The 21,491-nt window shown below is 45.5% G+C and overlaps 1 protein-coding gene across 1 annotated transcript in view; it reads right to left on the bottom strand.

The window, feature by feature from the left end:
* The window catches only part of LOC105895013 (gamma-aminobutyric acid type A receptor subunit gamma3), a 104,370-nt gene that overhangs the window by 77,323 nt on the left and 5,556 nt on the right, over positions 1-21,491 (bottom strand). Inside the window, exon 2 of the mRNA XM_031574515.2 lies at positions 20,803-20,951. Within this exon, the coding sequence (XP_031430375.1) occupies positions 20,803-20,951 (149 nt within the window). The remainder of the gene's footprint in view (positions 1-20,802; positions 20,952-21,491) is intronic.

The raw sequence follows: 21,491 nt of genomic DNA, 5'->3' as shown, positions 1-21,491 counted from the left end.
ACAGAGGATCTTTTGACTAGCAACAATAACTCTTAATGATCATTGCAACAAGCAACAATAACTCTTAATGATCATTTTCCCACCATCATATTTTTCCTTGGTGGAAATAACCCCTATACAGGATAACCCCTCATCTTTGAGTGGCAAATTCATGCTAACACTTAACACTGAGTATTCTTGTCTTCTCTGACAGGGATGCTAGAATGTATTCAGAAAAAAGAAGCATCACTCGTGTCTTTGGCTCTCATTTTTAGCATCCATTGGTGATGATGAAACCCGTCCCCAGAGTGTGTGAAGTGCTGGTGTGGCCTGTGCGTTTTCTCTGACATCTGGTCAGATTGTCAGAACTCATTTAGACCGGCTATGCTAGGACAGCTGTCCTGCACCATCTGGAGATGCCAATTAACACTGACACCAGTGACTCTCTGCTTATTAATAGAGGTTGACTCTGATTAGAGAGGTGAACTCGGTGTTAGGTAAGTGATGGAGGACATCACCAGTTAACACAGTGGGCTATGCTAATCTTCTGCGTAACCAGACCATCACTGTCAATACACACATTACTGAACCTCACATGAGTTAAAAGGACATTGAATATGCAGGAAATTAGTCCAGTCATTGTTTTGAATGACAGAATTTCTTAAATCTATGTGAAATCTATCTGAAGTCTATGTCTATGTAAAATTATACAAAATGAAAACCAGCTGTAGGTTCAACATTTCCAGGTCAATAAAAAGGATGAAAAGGAAGACTTCACAGACACCTGTCGATGAAATCATTCAAAGGGCTGCAATGACCATTAACTGCAAAGTGCCGTTTTGCTGGGAAACCCATTATGCATAAGATGTATAGTGGCACTGATTTAAAAATATATGTTTCATTAATAAATGACTAAAATTGATTAAGAGCTCATTATTCTTCATTCCTGGTCCTGATGTATTTGAGGCATCGCCATGGCAGCCTCTCCCTTTGACATCTCCCCCGTGCCGCAATCACTTCTGACGGCAACCGTGTGATTGACAGCAGGCACAGTGGAAAGCACTTGCTGGTGCCAGAGATGAAAAGTGCAAGCAGGGGTAGAAACCTTTTTGGGCTCATACTTTGGGAGATTGGGCAGTGTGTTTGTGTGTTAGTGTTAGCGTGTGCGTATGTCCCACGGAGGTATTTGCAGGACAAAACTATAAGTAGTTTAAGTGTAAAGATAAAGAGCAATATATTGAAGGATTAGCTAATTAAATTGGTTTTGTAACAGCTTTATATAGTCAGAAAAAGCTAGCACTTTGAGTGTGTGTGTGTGTGTGTGTGTGTGTGTGTGTGTGTGTGTGTGTGTGTGTGTGTGTGTGTGTGTGTGTGTGTGTGTGTGTGTGTGTGTGTGTGTGTGTGTGTGTGTGTGTGTGTGTGTGTGTGTGTGTGTGTGTGTGTGTGTGTGTGGGTGCGTACATTTATATCACAAAAATTCCAGGGCACAATAGCCTCCGTGTGCGATGGTGCAAGGCATTGATGAGTCCATTCTCGGTTTTGAGGTGAAGGCTTTTAGAGATGAAAGTGCTGCTTTTTCTATAGAGGCTTTCCAAGAATCACACACTCTCTGCCAGAGAGACCAACTGACATGCTGACAACACTTTTAAAAGGACCCCATCTATTCCTGCTTCTTTAAAAAGGCCTACCGCTGATGAGGTGGACTGGATGAACATCAGTAGAATACTTCATGCTCACAGCACAGCGTGTATGAAATATAAAGTTTAGCATTTGGCATCTTCAAAAAGTAGGAACTTCAGCCCCACTTTGTATTGCACAGCTCTTGTTAGAGGGCAAGTATACCAGTAAGTATAGCATAATAACACTGTTTAAACAAGAGGAACAACATATTATTGTTTGTTAAAGTTATCATCATCATCATCATCATCATCATCATCATCATCATCATCATCATTTATTCAGGGAGAATTGACTGAGCACAGGGCTCTTTTGCAGCAATGCCCTGATTGAGGGTACATAATACAGATGAACAATCAATAAACAAACCATAACAAAACAAAACAGACAAAATAAATAAACAAAACACATTATACAACTCAGAAATTAAGTATACAAAAAATTACATAAAGTAAAATTTTTTAATAAAATCAGAGAATCATTTAAAACAGCAGCACTGAGGCATATCTTTAGCATCTAAAAGGCTCTTAAATTGATTGACAGATAAATACTTGGTTAGTTTCAAGTCCTCTTGAACAGTGTTCCATTTATGGGAAGCAAAGAACTTAATATATATATTAGTTTTGGTAAGGGGGATTTCAAGGGAGATGAGGCTCTGTGACCGTGTGTTATGACAGATGGATTTTAATTTTAAAAGTGACATAAGATAATTTGGCAGTTTTCCCACGAAGGCTTTATAAACAAATACAAGACAATGTTTTTCCCTCCTGTCTGCTAGAGGGGACCAACCAACAATCTTGTATAAATTACAATGGTGGGTCCTGAAAGCGTCTCCTGTGACAAAGCGAATATCACTATGGTATACAGAGTCCAGGAGTTTTAAGGTAGAGGGTGCAGCATACATGTGAACAATGTCACCATAGTCAAGAACTGACAAAATTGTTGATTGCACTATTTCCATTCGGTTTTCAAAAGTAAAACGAGATCTAATTCTATATTTTAGTTGTCTATGTTATGTAAGTATAGAGTATCAAAGAGCTGTTACATACTACTAATAAGTGTGATAGACTTACATTGCAAGAGAATTGTACTGAACTGCAACAAGACAGAGTCTTACTAAAGTGTTAATACTGGTTTGGAAAGAGCAGTCTAGTGTGGAGAAACAGCATGGGGCACTGCGGTATGGACTTCTGGCCTGTGTCTGATGTTAGGTCAGTCATTAGAACCTAACCACTCTCCCTGTAGAAAACCCCTTTGTTCAGGTGTCCAGTCGATGGACCCTGACTCTGACCTCGACCCTGGCCGGGCTGCAGAATGTGCTTGCTACCATATCAGTCACGCTCCACTCTGCATTTGCTCCCTCTCTCCACCCTCAAACCCGACCAACCCTGCCTGTTCCCTCCGCGATCATGAGTGCCCCTTGGGGAGGCTTGCTGCTTCACCCCTGGGTCTTGTCACACTGGAACTCGGGTGTGATGTATCTTTTCAGTGCATCTGTGTCAAACCCTCTCAGCAGTGCACATCCATCAGGTAGAAATGTCAGAGACTGATCTGAGCTCTAAAAGTGATGGGAGGGACTTGTTTCCGCCAGGGAATGTATCAGCTAGCTGGCTGATGAAGAGATTCTAAACATTACCTGCTCATGGAAATGCACTGTTCTCTAAAGGGAACTAGTTCAAACTCACTGGACAGCACAAAAAATATCGTATGATTTTGAAAGTCTGTGTAGGATGCACTGTGTGTTTTGTTATGTCTGCCTTTTCATCTCAATCATACTTTCATTTTGCTTGGCACACGTGTGATTGAATAATAGTCACAGTCATAAATGGTAAACAGCGATAAACAGTAATCTTTCTCGTGGTTTGTTTATGCATTTATTCTAGCCTCTCATGCCATTCTACCAGTGCACTAAGAGCACACAAAACAATGACATACTGACTATCGTTATGGATACATGATAAAACAGAATGACATACTGACTATCGTTATGGATACATGATAAAACAGAATGACATACTGACTATCGTTATGGATACATGGTAAAACAGAATGACATCCTGGCTATCGTTATGGATACATGGTAAAACAGAATGACATCCTGGCTATCGTTATGGATACATGGTAAAACAGAATGACATCCTGGCTATCGTTATGGATACATGGTAAAACAGAATGTATTGAGTGAAGAACTGATGTGTGTCATCCTGTCGATTGCCTGATTTGTGCAAAACAGAGGAGCTGAACAAGATCGTCAAAAGACGAGGGAATGTGGCTGTGAGGCTGAAGGACCATTAGGTCACAACCCCTTTCATCAACTACAGTGAGCTTTTTGCAAACTCAAGTGGGTGGCAAATATGCATTCAAACTACCATTATGTTTCTTTAAGCTTTGTGTTTAGGTTTGTGTCTCTGTGTTTGTCTGAAAGTGTCAGTAAAAACAAAGATACACATACTGTACATTATTAAATAGCAAATTGAGTTCCTGTGATAAGCAGAATGTGAGATTTGGATTCAGGGTAGAAACAGTCATACAAAAAAAAATGTAACTCTTGCATAAATAGATAAATGAAAGGGGGAAATAGAAATGAGAATCTGATAATCATGTTGCTTTATCTATACTGCATGTGGTATCTTATATATCGTAATTCTTACAAACTTCAGACTGAATACTTTCCAGATGTCATATACTCAAGATGTGAAGCAATAGTTCACCCGATGACACTATCTTCACAACCTCATTGCAGCAGATACTCATAAAAGGTGGCTTGTCCATGAGTTATTCAGCAAAATGTCAGTGACCAGAAGGAACTGGCTGCCATCATAAAAAAGCTCAGCAGTTCAACTCATTCTGAGCTGCAGAGAAAAGAAAAGAGATCTAACATGGGCTTGTACTGTGATCAGGATGAGTAGGAACTCACTGAGTTGAAGACTTTTTTGGCTGAACGAAATCATGAAGGAAAGATGTAGCAGAGTATATTGTCATACAGAATATCTGCAAGCAGGCCTACTGAGAAGTTGTATCGTCTGGAGGGGTACATCTTTCTTCCTCTACAACCTGATCGCAATGTTTGTATTTTCCCCCTGGGTTCAAGCGGATGTGCCATAACACCTCTGCAGCCTTCTTTCACCCTTTTCACACCTCGTTCTCTCTGCCCTATTCACTCTGTCTGGGTTTTGTCATATGGAGGGTCAACACGCCAATTATAGCCTGATGAATTTGAAGTCCCCACTTTGCCTGTGCTTTTTGGGGAGAGGGGTGGAGATAGGAGAGGGGAGAGAGAGAGGGGGGGGGGGGGGGATTGAGAGAGAGAGGGGAGAGAGGGACAGATAGAGGAGAGAGAGAGAGAGAGATTGAGAGGGAGAGAGGGACAGAGAGAGGAGAGACAGAGAGAGAGAGAGAGATTGATCCAATGTAATGTAATTTCTCCCATATTGTTAATCCCATTTGATAATCTGGGCTGCCTGCTCCCCTGACAGCTGCTCGGGGCTGGCTGGCTGGCCAGCGGGGTTGGGGGGCGGTCAAACACCTCTCATGTCTGACAGAGACACATTCATCACAGCCACTCTGTGCACAGCTGGGAGAAGACAGGACACAGGGAGAGAGTGGAGAATGGAAGAGAGGAGAGAAGAGGGGGAGAGAAGACAGAAGAGGATAGTGAAGAAAAGAGAAGATATGTTTGGTTGAGAAGAAAAGAGAAAAGAAGAGAGGAGGGGGGAAGGAATAAGAAGAGATGAGAAGGGAAGACAGGATAGAGGAGAAGAGGTGGAGAAGACAAGGTAGGGGAGAATAAAAAAGAAAGGAGAAAAACAGAAACAGAAGTATGGAGAGAGGAAGGGAAGAGAAGGGACGAGAAGGCAAGGTAGGATAGGAGAGCAGGGAGAAAGGGAGGAGAAAAGAAAGTTGAAGAGACCAGAAAAAGACAGGAGAAAATAAGAGGGAATGAAAGAGAACAAAAGGGCAGAATTCAGAGAGTTGAAGTGAAAAGAAATGAAAGGAAGAAAGAACAGAGCAGACAAGGAAAGGAAAGGAGAGAAGAGAAGAGAGGGAAAGAGAGAAGGGGAACAGAGCTGGCCTGTGAGCTCCTCTCCCACTCTCCTCCTCCTCTCCCCCTCCTCCTTCTCCGGTGGCTGCCTATCTGGGGCCTCCAGGAGCTGGTGCGCAGTCATCTGTATTCCTAGTGGGTCCCGAGCCTGCGGGGCCTCGCTCCGGTGCCGCTCTCGCATCGCCGCACGGGCCGCCATGAACAATTCATGGGCGGGATTTCATGCTCAGCTTCCGCCGCTGTCTAAAGACCCATCTTTAAAATCTATTAGGCCTGTGCTCTGACACACCGCCGCCGCCGCCGCCGCCGCCGCTGTAATAAGCCATTCTCATGCTCGCATGGCAAAGTGCAACCCATCATTGTGCATTACTGGTCTTTAGAGGCCCTGCGTCTCAGCCAATTAAGTCGGGGGCAGCGGCTCCTGCAGACTGCCGGTGTCGTGTGCCAAGGCACTTTGCGTCAGTGAGAAGCGGGCAATCTGTAAGGATGGGCCTTACACTGGTGCGGCGAGAAGAACAGTGCTTCTTACACGTTCAATTGAGGTGGTGATGAAGAGAATAAACATAGGGAGCCATTAGAAAACAGCTCTGTTAGATGAACTCAAAAGCATGTAGAATTTGGCATTGAAGAGGAGCAACAGGTTGGAGAGGCTGGACAAAAAGCGAGTTATGCATTTATACCCCGTCTGACTGAAAACCTCTCGGCATGCTGCCATTTCTGCTGGACATATGAAGGACAGATGGTTTGCATGGAATAAATAATAAACACTTCAGTGTAGTTCATTTGTAATAACTTGGCCCCACCTCATGTTAGCATTCTCCTTTTGTAGGTAATATATGAGACATTCTGATATGTACTCTGTAACTTAAAATGAATTAGTAAACTGCACATCCTTTCTTTGCATATCCTGTCAAATGGGGTTAGGATTTGGTTTAGGGTAAACTTAGTAACATGCACTAATGTGTACTTTAACACATTATATAATCTATTATACTAAATAATCATAAATGCAAAATGATGCAATCCCAAAGATATTACTGTGTTATAGTTTATATACAGAAATCAGTATTCTATAGATTCCACATGACTATGGATACAGATATGAACTTGTGTACAGAATTTGAACGAAATACGTTTTCTTTTTTGAGCATGGAGAATTTACAGAATCTTATATTTCAGTTCATGAAATATATCCAAACCCCATGTGTTTATATTTGTGTTCAGTGTAATTACTCAAGTATATTGTAATAAAGACACTGAATATAAATTGAGTCCAAAAACTTTCAAGTTTCTCTTTTAACTGTGTGTTTAATCAGCTGAGATGAGACTGCAGACAATGCGCATAAATCACATCAGCTCAGTCATCAAACTGAACAAACTCTAACTTGTGAAGATCCATTAAACCCAGACGAATTCTAATCAATGACGCTAATGATAAAGCTATTTGTGGGGGAAAAAAAACAAAAATGAAAAGCTGAAGAAACAAGTGGAAACTGTGTCACTGCTTGCAGGGTCAACAAACTCCCGAGGAAGAGCTCAAATTTCTCCGAGGCTGAACTGGTCAAAGACTCCGAATCTGTCGGATTCAGACCAGACCAGGTTTGTTTTCCACAATCTGCTGTTATGGAAGAACAAAACATTTGCATGATGTAGTTTCTGTTGTTAATATCAAATTGGTTCTTTGCTGGTAGAATGGTTGAAAGTTAAACACAGCTAATTTTGCATTCTTATTAACGAACGTATGAACGAACATGAAGGACGTGAGATGCCTGTCATTACTCTCCTCAGTTTAAATAACAGAGGCAGCTTCTACGCCCTTGTGTAGCTCCTCAAGCAGCAGTTTGGCCTCTTGTGGTCTACGATGCCATCTGAGGGTCACGTGAGGTCGATGATGAAGAGGTCTATTAAGGAGCTGTGTCTGAGTTTGGCAGAGAGTAATGATGTGGTGCTGTAACTCAGGTAAAGCAGCCAAGCAGGCAGGCAGACAGCTCAGGGAGGAGCTGAGAGGACCTGAGGTGGGGGCGGTGGGGGCTGGGTGGTGGGTGGTGGGGGTGGATGTATTGGAGGGGTCTCTGATGCCTGGCCAGACACTCTCCCCTCTGCTCGTCCTTATCAAAGCTGCACTTAGCGGGGTTTAACGAAAGACACGGGCAGCCCTTTTTCCATCTCCGCTCAAAGATTACACTTTAATAGATTCTCTGCCGGGGCCTGGCCACGCTGCTTTCGTCAGTAGCCTCTGATGCTGCCGCTGCCAACACCACTGCTGCTGCTGCTGGGGTGATTTGCACCCCATCAGAAGAGGAGTGACTCGATGTGGTCTAGTCATCTGATGTAGCCCCGTTTATAAAGATATAGGGGGCAGACATCTTTTAATTATTTAAGAAACACCGGGGACAGACTGCTTCAGCTTTGCCTTTGAGACTTAAACTCAGATAGCTGACGACTCTGGGCCAGATCTGTGCCAGATCTGTGCCAGATCTCCGCAGTCAGCTGCTGGTTGGGGTATGCCCCTCCGGACTTTATCACATAACTGCCATGCCGCAGATTAAACTTTAACCAGGTACACGCTGTGAAGCTTAAATGAGTTTTCTTGGGGACAAACCGATCACAAGCAGATACTTTGCAGAGTGAAGCTTCGGGGATGGCCCAGAATTAAATAGCCATGCATGTTTAATATCTTTACTGAGGCTAGCAGATAAAGTTCTTGGTAGGAGAGAGATACACTGGAGGTATGTTGGGGAGGTGGAGTCAGTGTGTGTGTGTGTGTGTGTGTGTGTGTGTGTGTGTGTGTGTGTGTGTGTGTGTGTGTGTGTGTGTGTGTGTGTGTGTGAGGGGTGGGGAGAGCAGTGTTGGTGGCACTGCATGTTAATTACAGTCCTTTGAAGATTTGCACTCTGGGCGATTAGGCTTTCATTAGGAAGTGCTCTCCATGCTCTCCAGACTGCATCCCTGCACCTGCCCATTTAGCCTCTCCAGTGCGTCGTTAGGAAGAGGAAGAGGAGGAGGAGGAAGAGCATGAGGGTCTGTCCCAGAGGCAAATAGCCCATGGGCACCTCCTAACATCTCAACTGCTTCAACCCTTTTAATTTTTTACTGAATTATTTAGGTGTTTTTTTCACAGTCGTAAAACAATGTTTCTTCCTATCACACTTACTGTGGGCTGTGAAGACTAATGTGCTCTGGGACAAGATTTCAATGTTTTGTTTGCCTTTTAAAACTTTACTAAGTGTAACTATTAAGTGTAATACAAACCTTACTGTGGTATCTTTTACATGTGTACTCTAACAGTATTTACTACAAGGCATAGCACTGACTACACTAGTCATCAGCAATAGTGTTATTTTCAATATTTAGCATCTAATTTCACTATTCAGAGAACTGCAGCTTTACTCCTTTAGAGGAGCTTCTTTACCGGCTAACAGTGCAAAACTGCAACACTTTTCTGACTAACAGTGAAAAAACTTTTTTTAAGGAGTTATCATATGTGTATGAACACTCAATAGGCCGGAGCTGAGATTTCTCCAAGGCTTTCACAGTTTGTCCTTGTATATTATCACAAGCAAACAAATGGAAGCGAGGCAATGTCACCGCCAAGCACACAAATGAAAACAAAGCACATTTACCTCAAACTAGAGGCTACGGCACTGAACAACAACAACAACAACAGCAACAACAAAAATTCCCCAAATGAGAGACTGTCTTTATTCATTCTGAAGCCAGAGAGTGTTTCCTGAAAGAAAACAATTGTTTCCTTTAAACCAACCTTCGAATTTAATTATTGCCATGCAGTGTTTATTTGTTGCAAAATGGTCTCCCTAAAAAAACATATTTTTTTTTAAGTGTTGGATTTCTAATTGACAAAAGGGGCTTTTGTATTGAATCTCTGCGCCATTGGTTCTGCTGCTAAGCTCTCACCCGTGTCTGTCAGCACTTTCGGTGGCACAGAGCGAGCGCGATCTGATATGGCATCTCTCCCCCTCTAGCCAATGCATCTGTTCCAAGTAGAAGTGCTTATAAATAACGGGCTCTCTATACGTAATCGAACATAGACGGCACATTCCGTCAGGTCAAATATCTCCTCATGCGGAGTAAATGCTTGTCTCGGTTTGATCCTTCAGTGTATATCTAAATCTTAACCAGCTGTACATATGTCTCATACAAAATGCATTAGAATTATGAATTTTCCATTCATCTTGCTAGTGATTTATTCATGGTAACTCACTTCCAATAATGCAGATATTGAAAGCGGTACGAGAACAGACACACAGGAAGATTCAGTATGAGTACCAATACCAATAGCTCTGTGATGTGACCAGCGAATGTCATAGATCTGTCTTGTTACTGCACTGATGTCTCCACACAGAGCTGCAACTCAGATGTGTCAATATACCCCCCCCCCCCACCCCCACCCCCACCCCCTTTCCCGCCCTTTCCAAAGCAGAACCAAAGCCCCCTGGGTTCATCTGCGATGCTCGTGCCACTTGCAGCTTTTCACAGATCACAGATCATTTGAATTGCATCACGGCGCTTTCATCAGATGATATGACAACACAAACTGCTTTTTGACAGGATTGGCTGGGCTCGGTGCATGGAGAGCTTGATGACTCCGAAGTAGAAGAGGAGGAGGAGGAGGAGGAGGAGGAGCGGGGGGTGGGGGGTCGGGGGGGGGGGATGAGGTGGTGGCAAACAGACAGGACGCAGAGCAGGAGCACGAGCCTTAAATGAATAGTCTCTGCCGATAACATAAGGCCCACCATCTGTCCACCCTCTCCTCTGTAAGTGAGAGAATGATGGGTGGCGGCAAGGGTGGCGTGGCGTGTGTGTGTGTGTGTGTTTGTGTGTGTGTGTGTGTGTGTGTGTGTGTGTGTGTGTGTTTGTGTATGTGTGTGTGTGTCGGTGTTTGTGTGTGTGTATTTGTGTGTGTGTGTGTGTGTGTGTGTGTGTTTGTGTGTGTGTGTGTGTGTGTGTGTATTTGGGGAGGGGGGAAGGAGATGAGGAGGAGGGTTGGAGCCACAGACCTTAATCATGACAAGCTCATTTGATGTGCTCGGCCCCCTTCCTCACCCAAGGCTAGAGCGGGTGCTGGAAGGGGGGTACGGGCCCCTGGGGGAATGTCTGTCTGTGTGTGTGTGTTTGTGTGTGTGTGTGTGTGTGTGTGTGTGTGTGTGTGTGTGTGTGTGTGTGTGTGTGTGTGTGTGTGTGTGTGTGTGTGTGTGTGTGTTTGGGAAGGGGGGTATGGGCCCCTGGGGGAAGGTGGTGGGGATTTGTAAACAGCCCCCGGGGGAGGTAGCTGCCACCGATCCGTCGCGAGGTAACGACCTGTCGGAGGAGACATTTATATCATAATCGAGTTGGCTCATATCGATGTTCCCCGCTGAGATGTATACGAGCTGGTAGGGAGGTGGCAGACACATGATAAACAGCACTGATGGGGCCAGTGGAGGTTTCTCTCCCTCTCTCCGTCTCAATTTGTCTCTCTCTCCCTCTCTCTCTTCGTCTCCCTCTCTCCGTCTCTCTCTCTCTGTCTCTCTTTCCCTCTCTCTCTCCCTCTCCGTCTCTCTCTGTCTGTCTTTCCCTCTCTCTCTCACTTTCTCACACTGCCCCCCCCTCTTTTTTACAATTGATTGCTGTCATTTTTTTCACTCCTCCTCTCTATCTCTCTCGTACTCGCTCCTCTCTCACTCTTACTCTTGTCCCTCTCTATCACTCCCTCTCTCCCTGTCTCTCTCTCTCTCTCTGGCTTTGTCTCACTCGCTCACCCTGTGTCTCTCTCTCTCCATATCACTCTATCCCCCTCTCTATTTTTGTGCCTGGACTCCTTTAAGGGATGACCACTGGTCTGGCCACTCTCTAACGCTGTCCCCGCTCATCTGACGGACGAGGTGGTGATGCACCGGACGTAGCATCTGGGAATCACACCCCAGTCAGTTTGCCTGACGTTCCCTGACAGTGATGGGGCTGGAAAAACAAAGCTCCTAGCCCCAGGCCTATATTTTCTCGGTCCTCCGAGTGAAATTAACGGCGTTACTTTGTCACCTCCACGCCGAGAGATTAAAAATCCTGGGAAGAGAAGCTCACTAATAAGTCATATCGCTCTGCCAGGGGTTGGCTTCCAATGGCAGGGAGCGTGTATTTAATATCGATTTATATTTGGCGTCGGCCAACTGCTTGGCCGCTTACATACAGCAATTCCCCAAGGGATGTGGGCGGGGGAATACTAACCACCTGATAGATGCAGAATGAGGTGCTTATTCAGAGGAGAGCCAGAGGAGACCCATAGCAGTTCAACATTAAGAGGAAATGTATCACCGGGCAGAATACAACACCACCATATTTCCCCCAGCCCTTTCCCCATCAATGACCCCTCAGTCCCTGTGGTACGACTCTCTTTTACCCACAATGCCTTTAGGGTAGGAGTTGGCGTCTCAACTCTGTGGGCCAGTGGTTCCAGCACATCAGGACCTTCAGGGCTCCCCAACACACACACACACACACACACACACACACACACACACACACACACACACACACACACACACACACACACACACACACACACCTGTGGGATTATGGTTCTCTCTGCGTCGGTTAGTCGGTTCCGTGGGCCGGTGAATGAGGCCCTGTTTGGGTGGGAGAGAGACAGCCTTACAGTAATGCGGTCAGGTGGAGCTGCCATACTGTCACCTCAGCTCCCCCCCGGCTCATCACTGGATTAAATGCAAAGGGTTCTGAAATATGAAAAAGGCATGACAGAGCCTCAGGGCCTGGACCTGTGTGTGTGTCTCTCTCTCTCTGTGTGTGTGTGTGTGTGTGTGTGTGTGTGTGTGTGTGTGTGCTGTGGATGCCTTGACACCTGCTGACCTGACCCAAAAACAAACCCTCACTTGACATAAAGCCCTAATCCCAAAGCCTATACCTATTTGTAATTCTTACTGTCAAATCTTTGTTCCTCTGTGTTAAGATTAGTCAAATGTGTTAAGGTCAATAACTAGAGGCTATTGTGAACATCGGAGAACTGTATTGTGTGAACGAGAATAGCTTTTCCACCTAAATGTGGCTTTATTTATATATTTTTCTAAATAAAATCAACAAACATCACAACTAATAAAATCGAAATCATGTTGCTAAGCACTAAAACAGCCCATTTGCAAATAAAAAAGTCCAATTGAACCTATCGGAGAGGCACAGAATTTCACAACAGTTCATTTCACTCAAATGGGAGGTAAAATAGCAAGTAATTAGAGTTATTAAAAAATGGAATTAAATTGAAGAACCATCTCTCCTAGCTATACTGATGCTTTCCTCTGCCAACACTAACCTGTAGCCTTACCATCAATCTTTGCTAATTATCGATTTCATACTTATTTGCTCTCTTATGCCTGAGAACATAGCACTGGTAATATACAATTAGCACCTCTGTGAAAGGGCCATTTTGTCAATTTTTACACATCCGAAGTCATTAGAGAACTTTGTTGTCACACTGTAGCCATGAAGCATTGTTTAAAGCATTTCGGTATATCTGTATTCTGCATTCACAGAGAGAAAGAGAGAGAGAGGAGGGGGGGGGGGGGGGGATGAGAGCGAAGAGAGAGTGCGTGTGACAGAGAGAGACAGGGATAGCACAGACAGTGCACAGACAGTGAGTAAGAGAGAGTGAGTGAGAGAGAGAGAGAGAGAGAGAGAGAGAGTTAAAGAGCGAGAGTGAAACAGAGGCAAAGACAGATCTATGCTTTAATGCAGCATCCCTCATTAAATAAACATGCACCCGTATGGAGGGAGGGCACCTGGAATGAGAGATCCTAACTCAATAGGAGCTCTGTGGCACATCCAGCGTGAATAGTGGTAATCGTGAGGAAGAGGCAGTCCCCCTGAGCCCTGCATCAATATAGCATGGCTCTGCCAACACTTGAGCCCAGATGTGGGGAGGCAGAGCACAGGGACGGAGAGAGAACATCACTGCCCCTCTCACTGAACAAGCCCTGCAGTAGTGTGTGTGCAGCTTTGCCTTATTGGTGATACACTGACATCGACAGGCATTGGCAGGAGGGAGAAGAGAGGGTGAGAGTGGAAGAGGTGGGTGTGTGTGTGTGTGTGTGTGTGTGTGTGTGTCTGTGTGTGTGTGTTTGTGTGTCTCTGTGTGTGTTTGTGTGTGTGTGTGTGTGTGTGTGTGTGTGTGTGTGTGAGTGAGTGAGTGTGTATGTGTCTGTGTGTGTGTGTCTGTGTCTGTGTGTGTGTGTGTGTGTGTGTGTGTGTGTGTGTGTTTGTGTGTGATAGCAGTGAACCTGTAGCCTGGTATACCCACATCCAAACTCACTTTGTGAATAGGTAGGGTCAGGCCACTTGTGAAGAGACAGGGTCTGGCCACGCTCCATTGGGGATTGTTTCCGGTCGTTGCATCCAATGGGTGTAGACTTCAGGCTCGTGTTGACACTACTGGACCAGCCTTAAACCATTTGGTCTTGACCTCTACTGGATAGCTATACTTCCTCCTACGCCACTAGGAGTGCAAGCTGATATACTAGCCTTTCCCCAAACCCTGTTGGTGGTGAACAAATAATTTCTTTGCCCTTGATGAATACATTTACACTTTCTTCTTGCTCCAGCTTCAATTCTTCTATGTTTGCTAGTGGCGCCATAACTGTTTCTATCGTTTCGTCTCGCTCTAGTGCTGCCGTCAATGTCAAACTACGTTTCAAACAAACGCTTCACTTCAACATCATCAGGTTTAGCCACCCCGACTGGTCGCTGATTGGAGGCCACTCAGAGCGGCCCAGTGACCCATCTTGCGATAAGAGTTTCCAGACTATAATCACAACGACAACTGAGCAGTGAGCAATAGGTGGGCCGAGGCAGGCTAATGAACCTGGATATAGGGATCATGGCAGGATGCACCATCTCCCCTCTAGCCTTCACCATGGCAATGGAGGTCATCATCCGAGCCTCTCGATGGGTGGTAGGAGGTCAGCAGCTCAAAGCTGGTCTTCGTCTCCCTCCCATCAGAGCGTACATGGATGACATGACCACACTCACAACAACCATGCCATGCACAAGACGACTGCTGAAAAAGCTCCAGGAGAACCTCGAGTGGGCCCGGATGAAGATGAAGCCAAGCAAATCCAGGAGCATATCAGTCGTCAAGGGCAAGCTGTCAGAGCAGCGCTTTTTCATCGGCGAGGAACCCATACCAACAGTGTCAGAGAAGCCAGTGAAGAGCTTAGGGCGCTGGTACGATGCCAACCTCAAGGACAAAGATCAAGTGGACCAGCTTAGGCAGGACACAATCTGCGGCCTTGAGAGTATCGACAAGTCCCTGCTTCCTGGCAGGTTAAAGCTCTGGTGCCTTCAATTCGGTCTTCTACCCCGGCTGATGTGGCCTCTTACCATCTATGAGGTCCCTATCTCAAAGGTTGAAAAACTGGAGAGGTTGATCAGCTCGTTTGCCAGAAAGTGGCTGGGTCTTCCCAGGTGCTTCAGCAACATAGGGCTGTATGGAAGAGGCATTCTGGAGCTGCCTGTGTCCAGTCTTACAGAGGAATTCAAGTGCTCCAAAGTAAGGCTGGAAATGACACTAACGGAATCCCGTGACCCATGTGTAGCCCAAACAGCTCCTACTCTGGCGACCGGAAGGAAATGGACTGCAAGCGCAGCTACACAGCAGGCAAAGGCAGACCTAAGGCATCGTGACATCGTTGGCCTTGTGCAACAGGGGAGAGGAGGCTTTGGCCTCGGAGAGAGCAGACCATCTTGGCACAAGGCAGCTCCATCTCAGCGCAGAGGTCTGGTCGTTGAGGAGGTGCGTCGGCAAGAGCAGGCAACAAGGTGCGCAAAGGCTGTCTCCCAATCGAAACAGGGACAGTGGATGAGGTGGGAGGGAGTTGAGAGAAGGAAGTTCTCTTGGAAGGAACTGTGGAGTATGGAAGCATTTCACACCAGCTTCATCTTACGAGCAACGTATGATGTCTTGCCATCTCCCAGTAACCTTCAACAATGGTACGGAGAAGACCCAACGTGCCCACTCTGCCCGTCTCCAGCAAACCTTAAACACATCCTGGTTGGCTGCAAGACAGGCCTGACTCAAGGCCGTTACACCTGGCGGCACAACCAAGTGCTGAAGTGCCTTGCAGCTATGCTGGAGACCAGACGAACGACCATCAATGCCCTACCTCCATCATCCCGGCCTACATCTGCAAGAGGTTTCGTCTGTGAAGGTGCAAAGCCAACCAAGACCAAGGCCAGTACAACATCAGACCTCGGTCAGCTGGGAGGAGCGCGAGACTGGAGGCTCGTGGTGGATCTGAGTCCAAGGCTCTACTTTCCACCAGAGATCGCCACTACGAACCTCAGACCAGACCTCGTGCTCTGGTCCTCCTCAACTAAGAAGGTGTACATCGTAGAGCTGACTGTGCCCTGGGAGGACGCTGTAGAGGAGGCCTACGAACGAAAGAGCCTTAAGTACGCTGAGCTGGCAGCTGATGCTGAGCAACGTGGCTGGAAAGCCAAAGTTTGCCCAGTGGAAGTCGGCTGCAGAGGCTTTGTGGGTAAGACAACTACCAGGCTGCTTAAGGATTTGGGAATTCGAGAGGGGGGCACATCTGAGACGCCAGGTGTTGCCGATGAGCCCTCTGGAGGTGTTGTGGGCCTATCATCGAAACACCGGAGAAGGAGGGTGCCCACCTGATGACTCCAATGAGGCTTTTTAACCCTTTTGTCCCACAGACAGCACCATGACTCTTACCCGGAAACACCTTGCATGTCTGCGTCAACCCACTTCACATCTCAGGAGTGCAAATCAACCAGGGATTGTAAGACTTAGTCCTAAAACAGAACTGTGCTCACAGAAGAATATAAGTGTTGAAACTGGAAACACTCACTCACTCACTCACACACACACACACACACACACACACACACACACACACACACACACACACACACACACACACAGACAGACACACAAACACACACACATTCACTGATGTGCATATGGATATGCATACATGCAAACACACATACATTGAATAACAGATTGAATAACACTGCTAGAAACTAACATAAATATATAATTTTATCAGTCCCTTGCCTCTCCCTACAATTGCAACTGTTATGTGGCAAGCTCTGTCACTTATTCTCTTTCTACCCTCTCTCTCCCTGTCTCAGGCACATACACACACACACACACACACACACCCACACCTCTCTATACCTTCACGCTTGAGCAGTGATTTCTGGTTAACACAGGCTGGAGGTCTATAATAAGCGGTCATGCTGCCAGGGCACTCCGACTCCGAGGTGAGGTGGTTGCCGTGATGGCGGGCCGGCGGATTGCTCTGACATCTTCGGAGCCGCCGCTGTCAGGCTTGACGCCTGAGTCTCCCTCTCCTCTCCCTCTCCTCCCTTTCCTCCCTGGCCCCCAGGCAAACTCACAGTGATGAGCCAGCTTCCTAAACTCCAATTGGTAACTCCTTGGTGTCACACACGGTTAGAGCCCTTCCCCCCCTTCTCCCCCTCCACCTCCCCCACGCTGCTCGCAGGATTCCCATTTCCCTGCGTAATGGCTTAGTCTTGTTGCTGCTCTGCTCACAGCGGTTACTGTGCAGAAGGCCTGACCCACTTTGGAGAGTATCCCTGGCCCTCTACCTCCACACTGCCCCTAACTCTCGGTCCGGAAGGATGCTGACACAATTGGGCCACAACGGGAACACAGATGGCCCAGTCTCGTCCCTCCGCGGCTGTTGGTTACTGAGACTCTTCTCCCAACATATACGCAAGCATTGACTTCGCCAACACGCCTCACAAGCAGGCTTTCAAGCTTTTTCATGATCCTACTTTCCTTTCAAAGATGGAAGATGCTCATCACAAAACTAACGATGAATCACTACTGGGAAGGGAGCTGTAGCACATGGGTCTGTTGTCTCTCTCATTTTCACCCATTCATGTCGTTTACATAAATTAATTTATATGAGGCTTTTCACATTAAAGCTGCGAGGCGCGACAAATAGGACCCATAAAAGGTAAACTTTATTGTTGCCTGATTAGAATCGACTAGGTTCCAGTGCACTTGGCAGTGTATATTCCCTGAACAGGCTGGCAGAAGAGCTATTTGATGATGATGATGATGATCTCCTTAGAGGTCTGTAAAGGATTATGATGAGAGATGCATTGCCTCTATAGCTACATTGGAATGGCCAGTGTGATGACTGTAATAAATCAAATTAGTGAGAGTCAGATTGTCATAGTTAATTTGACAGGTCGGTAGTTTTTCCACAACTGGACTGTAATTTCCACTGTGTTTTCATTGATTTGCTTTAAAATAATGAAAACCCCTGGAACATGAATCCTCACATCAAGCCAGTCAGGTGCCATGTTGGTTTACCCTTCAGGAAGACCTCAGGTAGAAGTGCACAGGTCACTGTTGACCGCAGTGCCACAGTATCATGGATGATAGAGAGGGACATGTCATAACTATCTGTACATCTGTACTTTTCAAGTGCAATCCATAGCTGTTGTTTACAGTCTCCTCTAACACTTCATGTATTTGGGCTAGTCTTATGCTAGGGTTGAGAAAGCACTTTATGTATTTGGGCTAGCCTTATGCTAGGGTTGAGAAAGCACTTTATGTATTTGGGCTAGCCTTATGCTAAGTTATTGAAAGCACTTTATGTATTTGGGCTAGCCTTCTGCTAGGGTATTGAAAGCCAATCTTCATTCTGTTCATGCAGATCTACAGAGTAAATTGGATTTTCAGTAGTCCTCCTGTACTCTATAAACAACAGGGCACGGTTGTTATGGGCACAGAGAAACAATCATTTTGACAACAAACCGCAACATTGAAAAAAACGAAAAAACCAACTCATCAAGGTTTCCACTCAAAGTTGCACAGTCTACATCCAGCACTCAACTCATCATTTGCAAAATTCATGCCACCATGACATGTGCACAGACCCAAACAGTCATCTGTCTGTAAACACAAGATGTCGGAACTTCCAGGCCAATACATCTCAGATGGTAGCAATCATTGCTGTCCCCTGTCCAGAGAGGGAACCTCCTTACTCAGTGGCTGTCAGTAATGAGTGTTGTGACACCCAGTAGAAATGACAGCCAGAGAGAGAGAGAGAAAGAGAGAGAGAGAAAGAGAGAGAGAGAAGGAGAGAGAGAGAAGGTGAGAGAGAGAAGGTGAGAGAGAGCAGGAGAGATGGTACATGTGTATGTGTTTGTGTGTGTGTGTGTGGGGGGGGGGGGGGGGGAGAGAGAGAGAGAGAGAGAGCAGGAGAGATGGTTAATGTGTATGTGTTTGTGTGTGTGTGTGTGTGTGTGTGTGAGAGAGAGAGAGAGAGAGAGAGAGAGAGAGAGAGAGAGGGAAGGGTGATTCAGAGGAGGGTAATAAGGCCCATACTGAGGCTGGGTGATCCGAGACACAAAATGGTGGCAGAGCGGGTCATGGGCTCAGCTGGCCCGGCTCCATCTGGAGGGCCCTTTCATTTTCTCAACGCGTACTGCTCCTCACTTGACAACACCCGGAGATGATCCATAAGCTCCGTCCAAGGAAGAGAGAGACAGCCCCCCCCCCCCCCCCTCTCCATACACTGCGTTATTGGACTTCCTCAGTGTTTTCACACACAGCTCAAGGACCTACTCACACACATCCTTAGTTATGTTCTGAAAGGTCTTTTGTTTTCCTCATATATTTCGGATGCACTTACAGGCATTTCATGTGCAGACTATAATGCTGTATGTCGCGCTGAGCACCGATATCAGGGAGCTTGAGAGGCATTAGGCATGAAATATGAATGTGGTCAGCTCTTTGAGTCACAACTACTGGGGATGATGTTGCCATTGTTTCTCTCATTTGATCTGGTTTGGAAACACCCATGGGGATTTAAATACTGAGATTAGTAACGCCAAACGCCCAGCAAACCCACGCTGCCATTAAACCAATTACATCCATAATCGGGCAGTGAAATGAATTGCAAATTGCTATTCATCTTCATAGCTGTGATGTGAGGCAATTTAAAACATGCATACCTCTAGCTATGCCCATAAAGCTTACCTATTATTCCAATCTTTTCTCATGGATTTTAACACTATTACACACATACGAAGTCGTAAAGCATATTCTCCAGACATTTTGCACAAACTTATGAAATTAAGTCGGTCTAAAATGTCTGCTTGCGGTCACTGATTCAGTTAAACGCTTTGGACAGGGCAAGGTTTTCACAGAATAGAATAGAAATGCGTGGCATATATATAATGCATGGTAACCGGCTTCTGCTTCGGGGACAGCGCGCTGAAATGTCCTGTGCAAACACACGGAGGAGTGCACCTGCTCAAGATGTTCATGATACGATACTGCCGTGGAACCGGAAAGCCTTTTTCAGGCACGTGCAAAGACCTCTGAAGTACCTGCCCTTTGCGCTCTGACTTGAAGAGTGCCCTTTTTTCGGGGAACTTTTTTCTAACATAAAAAAAAGATCTAATTTCAATTAAATGCGTGTTATAACTGGACCCGACAACTGCATTTGGGTCAATAAAAACGAGTGAACTTCCTTTGACAGGCAACTTACAAACGTATTTATATCAAGTCAATAGGAATAACATGGTTAATAGTCTATGCAATCGTCACCCGTTTTATTTGGTGCGCTGATAGAGCTGTAGCCATGTTGCCATCTATGCTGTCAAGGAAAGGTTCAGTATGACCCACACCTTCATTGAGACTATGGATTATCATTAAATGTTTAAACTATAGCTCATAGACCTACGTAAAACAATAGATAGATATACAGGTAGATGTGATGATGTGCTACTGCAGGTAACTTTTTTTTAATAGATAAATAACTGTCGGTGAATGCGGTGTTTTTAACTTGAGCACCTGCCCCCCAAAATGTCAGTGCATGGCCCTGGCCTTGTTACATATTGATCCATGCTTAACATGCCAGTCCGTTACTAGTTTTGAAGTTTGTACAGTTGTGCTTAAATATCACCCTTGTACCCTCTCGTTCGGCAGCAGTGACAATAGACTGCGAATCTCCCTCAGCACCATGGACAGCGCTATGCTGCGCTCTGCTAGACCGGGAGCGTATTTTCTTGATGTGGTAAATGCAACTTACCTCCAATGTCGGGTCGAAGTTTTTTATCATATTCTTTCAGTAAGTTGTTCAATATCTGCGTCGCATCTGTCTGGTGACTTTTTGGGGCCAGCATTTGGTTCACTGTCATGTCATCATCATATTCGTCCTCGGCTTCAATTCTTTGAGAACTGGAAAAATACATAATGGGGTTATTCGAACAAACGAATGAGTTGTTTCACGCACGAATGTAGTTTTCCGGTCACCGTTATTTAAACAGGTAATTCAACTTTATTTATAAACTCCTGTTCTCTGTCAGAGCTTGTTTAAAGAGTTGGAGATAAACCGACATCCCTATCCGAAATGCAATAATAAGGATACATTTAATTTCCCTTTATATACCACGTCTGTTATGGCAGCGTGAATAAATCGGATAAATTCCCTTGCTCTATGCATGCTGTGCGCTATGCAGTTACATATACGTGCAGCATATGTGGCACTGAATCAGATACACAGAATTCTCCACTAAATGTCAGTGTCTGTTTATAGCCTACTGCGGATTTTTACAAACACACCGTTCATAGTGTATTTAAAACAAGCGGACTTGCAATAAACATGTACTAGGGACACAATAGCACCATTACTGGACTACTGTCAAACAAACCTACTTGTTAACAAAAGATGTGAAAATTCTCTCGAAGTTAAGGTAGTAGAGATTAGCTGCTTAATAC

The sequence above is a fragment of the Clupea harengus genome, chromosome 10 (genome assembly GCF_900700415.2).
Source record: "Clupea harengus chromosome 10, Ch_v2.0.2, whole genome shotgun sequence".
Classification (NCBI taxonomy): Eukaryota; Metazoa; Chordata; class Actinopteri; order Clupeiformes; family Clupeidae; genus Clupea; species Clupea harengus.
Note: the sequence above shows the minus strand (reverse complement) of the source record. Positions and strands in the feature narration are given on the sequence as shown.